The sequence below is a fragment of the Oncorhynchus gorbuscha genome, linkage group LG03 (assembly GCF_021184085.1).
Source record: "Oncorhynchus gorbuscha isolate QuinsamMale2020 ecotype Even-year linkage group LG03, OgorEven_v1.0, whole genome shotgun sequence".
NCBI classification, from domain to species: domain Eukaryota; kingdom Metazoa; phylum Chordata; class Actinopteri; order Salmoniformes; family Salmonidae; genus Oncorhynchus; species Oncorhynchus gorbuscha.
Genome location: NC_060175.1, coordinates 91,348,531 through 91,356,374, shown reverse-complemented (window position 1 = coordinate 91,356,374; position 7,844 = coordinate 91,348,531). Strand labels below are relative to the sequence as shown.

The 7,844-nt window shown below is 37.8% G+C and overlaps 1 protein-coding gene across 1 annotated transcript; it reads right to left on the bottom strand.

The window, feature by feature from the left end:
• Positions 1-897: 897 nt before the first annotated feature.
• LOC124022930 (cerebellin-4-like) lies at positions 898-7,160 on the bottom strand. Its single transcript, XM_046337598.1, has 3 exons — positions 6,569-7,160; positions 4,539-4,655; positions 898-3,551 (listed from the first exon to the last, which is right to left on the bottom strand). The coding sequence occupies exons 1-3, from the start codon at positions 6,863-6,865 to the stop codon at positions 3,354-3,356; spliced, it is 612 nt and encodes a 203-aa protein (XP_046193554.1). The 5' UTR covers positions 6,866-7,160; the 3' UTR covers positions 898-3,353.
• Positions 7,161-7,844: the final 684 nt, after the last annotated feature.

Genomic DNA, 7,844 nt, shown 5'->3' with positions numbered 1-7,844 from the left:
CGCTCACCTAAAAAGCCCATATGCCGCTGGTTGAGAGAAATGGTCATTTTGTTGTTGTTGGAGGTGTGTCTTGGTCAGTTTAGCTCAGAATATGCCGCCCTCATCAATCTGCTGCCATAGGCGGCTGCCTAATCCTGTCTAATGAGCGGGCCAGCCGTGACCATAACACGTCAACCCTGTTACCATAGACAGACAGGGTAGAATGTTTTTTACAATTTCATTATTTTTTTTTGTGAAGCTTGCATTCAATTGCCACTCCCTGCTGTACACAAGTTTTATTTCATCAACCCTGTCGTCAACCCTGTTACAGTCAACCCTGTTACAGTCAACCCTGTTACATTATTTGGCACTTAATAGGACTTACTATAGTACTTCTTTTATTTAACCTCTTGAGATGGGAAACTTATTTTTAAAAGTTGCTCTTTATGTCAGAATGTTAAAATTAGGTGAAATCAAAAGGTTTTCTTGACCAAGTTACACTTCTCAAAAGGCACCAAATTGGTGGAACGACCCTGCTAATCAAAGCCCAAGACAGGAAACAGTACCTCAAGAGCAATGTCTCTCTCCGTTCTACAATAGAGATGAATATAAAACTTCTCACTTCATAATCAACAAGCACCTTTGCCAAATTCCAAATAGTTGGCATTATGCAGTGATTAATTATTTGATCATAAACCCATCTCTCTGAGAGAATAGCTGATTCTGAATGTACATAATTTATTCATAGTATTACACCAATTCAAATCAAGATAGTTGTAAGACAGACAGTATGGATTCAGACCCACACTCTAAAACACAGAGAACATGAACGTGGCCCAAATATGGTTATGAAGTTATGTTGCTGATAAATCTAATTATTTTCTTCTGACATTATTGTATACCAATAAAGACCACAATTCATCACATATTTAATTTGAAAGTAATACAATATGCCTGCATGATAAGGCTCTTGGAAATCTCAACAATAATCCATCCATGTTTTTGAACACATATCTGTACCAATGGTTTGTTACATTGATTACATAGCTTCATGTGGTATGTTGAATTCTTCTTGTATCCATGAACAAAACCTATTCGGGGTTGTTTATACAACCACAGTGCATCTACCATCGGGAAATGGAAGATCTTTGTATATATATATATATATGTGTGTATATATATATATATATATGTGTTTAGAATGATATATATATCATTCTGTGCATTCATTAATTTGAAATACAATACTGAGTTGTATTCTTCTCCAGCGTCCATAATGAGGCCAAGTTAAAGTATTCAGTCCATTATAACATTTTTATTTCACAAATGAGATGTCGCATATCTGGTTAATGTAATACACTTTTACTGTATAGCTACCCTCCAAGGTGTGGTTTCTTGGTGGGAGTTGGAGACATCATTCATGTCTTGAAAGAAAGGAATCCAGTAGTAAAGCATGTTCATTTGAGAGCTGTGCCTAAAACAATCGCACAGTAGGCCTACAGTATACGCACCAACATTAAAGTGACTTGAGTTGCCAGCCGAGGAATTCTGAAATAGGCAAACCATTCATTTCTCTAATGACACACTTTTGAGATCCACATAGGCATAACATTCACAGACAAAACATATATTCTCACAACCATGATAGTTACAGTATATGCACAGAAAGCAATTGTCAACTCAGGAATATGTTATGAGAAAATCAAACCATTCAGAGTTTAGATAATATAAATCAATAAATAGTGTAGTGCCATTATATTTACTCAGGAAAGGTTTTTGTTGACCATACAATTACATAAGTTGAAGAGTGAACACAATAGCTACTCTATCAATGCAAGATGGCCAACAGGACACTTTCCCCACGTGTATTTCAGGAAGTTAGAGAAGGTGGGTGAGATTAAGTTTGTGTGGAAAATGTCTAGTCTTATGGAACTATCTACATTATTCACATTTCACACACCTTTTCTTTACATTTCATCTGTTGATAGATTGGATCAAATAATTATCTTTCAAATCTCCCAATTATTTAAGATATTGTAAAAATAAAATCAAATAAAAAAAATGCACTGTAAACAAATGGTAAGAAGGAATTTCACATGGGTTGCAGATGCTACAGGCTATGTGGCAGCCATTGACGACATAGCAAATTGAAATCATTGGCTGTAAATGCCAAATCGGTTAATTCAAATAAGCATTTAAATCAAACAAACTATTATGAATAAACCAATGCGTAAATATTAAATTAATAAAGAAATGATTGTGCATAAAATCAAATGTTAACATATAGTATACAATTGTGATCTCTTCAACAAAGTATCACATATGCCTCCACTGAGGCTAACCAACACATGACAGGGAGGTCAATGGTGACGTCAAAAGGCCAGATCTACTGCAGTGTCCAAATCTTGAGCATGCCTCCACTACTTTTCAGTTCAATGACAATATTGCATCTACAGCATCTGTTTAGACATAAAGTTGTTTAATAGCCAGATCTCTTCTTGTTATGAGAATGACCAGACAAAATAAACCTGTGCTGTGGATCTTTGCAATGACCTGCTTCTCTGATGCAGTCCTATGCAATCACAAACGTTTTGTTTCATCAGACGAGACAGGATTTGTCTGGTTTACTCAAACATTTTCTAACCTTCTGGTTATGTATTCTTTCCCAGAGCGTTTTATCCTTGACTGTTCAATTTATCTGCTTAAAATCTACCTGGTCTTATTTAAAGGTGCATTCAATTATTAATTCAACACCTACATTGTCAGACTCATATCACAAGTTAATCCTGGTGTTAGAATGACACCCTCCAAATGAAGACAAGTGTGACACTAGTTATCACTTCTACAGAGAGTGTGTGTGACTGTATAAGCAAGAAGGGGGTCATTTTATAGTTGGAAGATAGACTTTGCTCTGAATTCGGCATTGTAATATCACACATGCCACACTTGCCAAGAAAAACAAATCCATGTCCCCTATAGGAAAGACATCCTAAAAAGAGACATGGTGACTTAGAAAGGCCTGTCATGTAAACTTTTTAAAAGATGCTAAACATATTCTGGGACTGTTAAGTTTGTGAGGGAAGAATTGTTGTGAAGTGTTGATCCTCTGTTGAAGTTGTCAAGTAACATGAGCATAGCAATGAGCTGTACTATGGCATTTTCTGGAGCAGTATTGCATTTGTAGAGGGATTCCCATTCCTATCAAACATCAACTCTTTCCAATGTCGCTTTTCTTCTCTCTGTAGCAATCCTTGACCACGGAACATAATATCATCCATCCTTTAGCTAGATCCAACTGATGTAGAAATGTTTTAATTATACAGTAACAACACATTGTTGATAAAGTCATTTGAATGGTGAGGTTTTCTATCTTTTTACAGAGAGAAAACAAGGAAACCAGAGAACGTAGAGTATTGCCATCCGCCAACTAGATTCCCCTTCTCCAGTTTAAGGTAGACCTTGTCCTCTTTATCCAAAAAGAGCAGAACTCCATTGGTGGCTGCCTCTCGAGTTACGTCTTTGTCACCCGCAAAAGCTGAGATGACAGGTTTCCCATTCAACATTAAGTTCACCTAGATGACCCAAAGAGACAGCAATGAGAAAAAATAAATGAGACAGCGGAGAAATACAGCTAATGTTCCTACAGTTAATGTCCCCATGATATTACTGCATGCCCATAGTCAAACATTGTAATCATCCACAGATACCTACTGTAGCTATTTGCTATTCACTTCTGATCTTGGTTCAAATATGAACAGTATGCAGAAGCCCTCCCCTTGACAATGTACTTTGAAAAAACAACATCATTTTTTAGCTTAGTTTTGTCACTCTCTTAAATAGCCTGAATAATAAGATGGTATGTTTAAGAAACTAATGTAGTCTCCTCCCACTTTTCACACTGTTAGAGAGGTCAGAATTCACCAGGATTTGGAAATTGAGGCTACAATTGTGCAAACATACATAACCAAATTAGAAGATTTCTAATTGTGATTTCCCATGAATGTTTTATAGCGGGCGGCAGGGTAGCCTAGTGGTTAGAGTGTTGGACTATTAACCGTAAGGTTGCAAGTTCAAACCCCTGAGCTGACAAGGTACAAATCTGTCGTTCTGCCCCTGAACAGGCAGTTAACCCACTGTTCCTAGGCCGTCATTGAAAATAAGAATTTGTTCTTAAACTGACTTGCCTAGTTAAATAAAGGTTTTAAAAAATAGTAAATTTTCCTAACATTAACACAGGTAATTCGCTCATCTATTGAAATGAAGTTATTTGTCAGAGATTTGTCTCAGCTTTCTCTCATAACCTGCAGTGCACCATTCTGTCAATGCAAATCCAATATGTCCAAATAGTCCTACACAGGAAATAGTCCAGAATAGACCTAGACAAGATAGTCTTAGACACATTTCCTAATCTGTAATACACTGTTAATAACTCCATTACAAGGCCCTTTCAAAGAATGTAGCCATAGAAAATGTATATCAAAGTATGTCTCTGGGGAATCAAATTATATCATAACTGGAGCTAAATTGCTGAATCAATTAGGCCAAAACAAATTGCTTACCTGTATAGTCTGGCTCTGGTACACTTTTATAACGTGAAAATTAAAACTGTAGATCCCTTTTCTGGGTGACAAAAACACTGACTCCAATGTGAAATAGTTGCCTATATTCACAAGAACCTAGAGAAAGAAGAATAAGGCATTTTAGAAGGTGAATAAATATTATCCTCAATGGTTCAACTAACTATTCAAATAATTATGGCTCAACCACCAGCTGTTCATCTGGTGAGACTCAAATTAGGGTAACAAGAATGTAGTGTTAAATCTGATATTTCAGCAGTCGTAGACCCCTCAACTCCTTAGAGAAAAAAATGTACGGACAGTTTTAATCATGTGATGTGACATTCCATGCAGCCTGTGACTCAACCTACAAGACACAAAGAGATTTGCGAGTGTGACTTCAATCAAGCACATCGCCACAAACCTCTAGGACCAACTGCCAGATATAGATTTAATGATTCTTTAACAACAGCGATGACTAAAAACCCCAGCTGTAATCTTGCCCAATAGGCTTTCAATTAGGCAGATTCAGCCAATGATTTATGTAAAGTCTTGGCTATGTTGAGGTGATTTATGTAAGGTTTTGGCGATGAAGAGGTTATTTATGTAAGGTCCTTCTAGTTGAGGTGCCACCAGGAGTTGTACTATCACAGTGATTTTAGGATAAAATATTTTGCCTGTGAGGTGGTGGGGCCCCCCAACCAAATCTTAGGGCCCCCAAAATGCTAGAAATGGCCCTGGTACCACCCAATCAAATTGATGAAGCCAAACCAAGCATCTCAATCATCTGTGTGTGTGTGTGTGTGTGTGTGTGTGTGTGTGTGTGTGTGTGTGTGTGTGTGTGTGTGTGTGTGTGTGTGTGTGTGTGTGTGTGTGTGTGTGTGTGTGTGTGTGTGTGTGTGTGTGTGTGTGTGTGTGTGTGTGTGTGTGTGTGTGTGTGGACGTGTTTAACTATTTTTGTGGGGACCAGAAGTCCCCACAAGAATAATAAGCAAACAAACATTTTTTGTTGGTCCCCAAAAGGTCAAATGCTATTTCTAGGGGGTTTAGGGTTAAGGTTAGAATTAGTGTTAGGTTAGAATTAGTGTTCGTTTTAGAATTAGGTTTAGGGTTAGGAGCTAGGGTTAGTTTTAGGTTAGGTTAAGGTTAGGTTTTTGGGTTAAGCTCAGGTTTAGGGTTAGGGGTTATGGAAAATAGGATTTTCAATGGGACTGAATTGTGTGTCCCCACAAGGTTAGCTGTACAAGACTGTGTGTGTGTGTGTGTGTGTGTGTGTGTGTGTGTGTGTGTGTGTGTGTGTGTGTGTGTGTGTGTGTGTGTGTGTGTGTGTGTGTGTGTGTGTGTGTGTGTGTGTGTGTGTGTGTGTGTGTGTGTGTGTGTGTGTGTGTGTGTGTCTATCTTTCGAGGGGGTTGGATCAAAAGCAAAAATCTATTGCACAAGGACTGGGAAATGTTCTTGGTTGCCTCTGAGAACAGTATTGATGTATATACTGACTCGGTGACTGAATTCATCAGGAAGTGCATAAATTAAATCAAAATCTAATTTAATTTGTCACATACACATTGTCACATACACGTGTGTAAAGAATGAGCGGTAAATTCAGGTGCATGTGTGATTGTGACAGGGAGTGTGCTATGTCCTATTCTCAGATGAACCCCTACCATTGCTTCTGCCTGCTGGTCATTTATAGCCCTTTATTGTGTTTGATCACATGTGAGCTATACCCATTATTGTTGTTCAATCATTAAAATAAACCAATCAGTCAATCAATAATGAACTATTATTGATACATGTAGGTTGCTCTATAAACCAACTGTTACACCCCTCCAAATATTTTTGTTTTGTTTTATTATTTCAATGTAGTTTTGCTGGGGGAAAAACTTGCCACTAAATCCTCAATTACCTATGTAGCCTAAAACTTGGATCCTACACAGCATTGCAGCGCAGTTTTATCACGGCAATTTTGATGTTATAAAGTTGAAGTAAAATGAAACATTATCTACTATCTCAAAAATATACAAAACCGTCTTACTTGGTCGAAGTATATGATTCTTGTTTTATTGCTCATCTCCGACGGTTCGTGATTGTTGCTCCGGACCGCAGAAAAAGCGACTTTGGAGTTTGCAGCACGTACCGAAATACCAAGAGGAGAGGACGAGCCCTTCCAATCCGTAGTCGGATTAGAGTCGCAAACCACAAGACATTTGCCCTCCAGGACTACAGGCTCCGTGTCATTCTGAGCTCCCACAAACTCAGAGATCAACGCCAAACTGAACATAAGAACAAGAGAGATTACCATCACCTTGTACAACAACCGTAACAGCCCCATTTTAAAAAAAGACTCCGTATGAAGTTCCGAGTCCTCCTCTCTGGTCCCCCCGTCGCACACGTTTCTGACGAGTTAAAATTCTTATTGGATCCAGCCGTATGCTATATTGGTGAAAGACATATTTTCATCAACATCCAGATCTTCAAATGTTGACAATTGATTGAAATGAAGATCCAGTTTATTTTCTCTTTGTCTCATTTTCTTTTACATGGTGTTTGTGACTAAAATAATAATCCGAAATAGGTGGCTGCATGAGGGTTTCAATTTGAGGAGAAGAAGCGCAATGACTGGTTGATGCTCTGAGACTCCAAATTACGCGGTATGACTGCTAGTCCCCGTGGTGATATGCCTACGCACGGTCAAGACGCATTCATTTACCAACGTATGTATGTATGCAAATATTTTTTACACAGTTCGTTTTTTTTCTATTATGCATCTTTATCGCCAGGTTTTTATCTTGACATATTCCTCACATCAGTATTTCTGTAGCCTATACCTGACCTCGTTCAAGAAAGTTACAACAATGAGATTGGATACATAGTGGATGCAAGTCAAGGTATGGACTAGACTGTTAATCAATTCGATCTTTGGTCATAAACATAATTGTTTGGAGATCAAACAAAGCTTTTTGTTTAGAACAGTGGATATTTGGTATTTATTTACCACAAACTTATAATAAGCGGTCTTTAAACAATTAACCCTATAATAAATATTATTTAAAAAAGAGTCCCTTAATGACACCAAACTAACCTGAATGGATCCATTAAATGGTATGGAATCCACTTAATGGAATTACAAAGTTTTACACACTTCTGCATGTAGACTGGTTGCACCCTCTGTTCAGCTATTACATGTCATGACAGGAGTGGCAAGGAGTGGAATGTTAGCTAAAAAGACTGTCAAGAGTATGATGCTCTGTTGTATTATACAAAGCTGTTATACAAGGCAAATCTGTTCCACGTTGGTTCAACATTGTTTT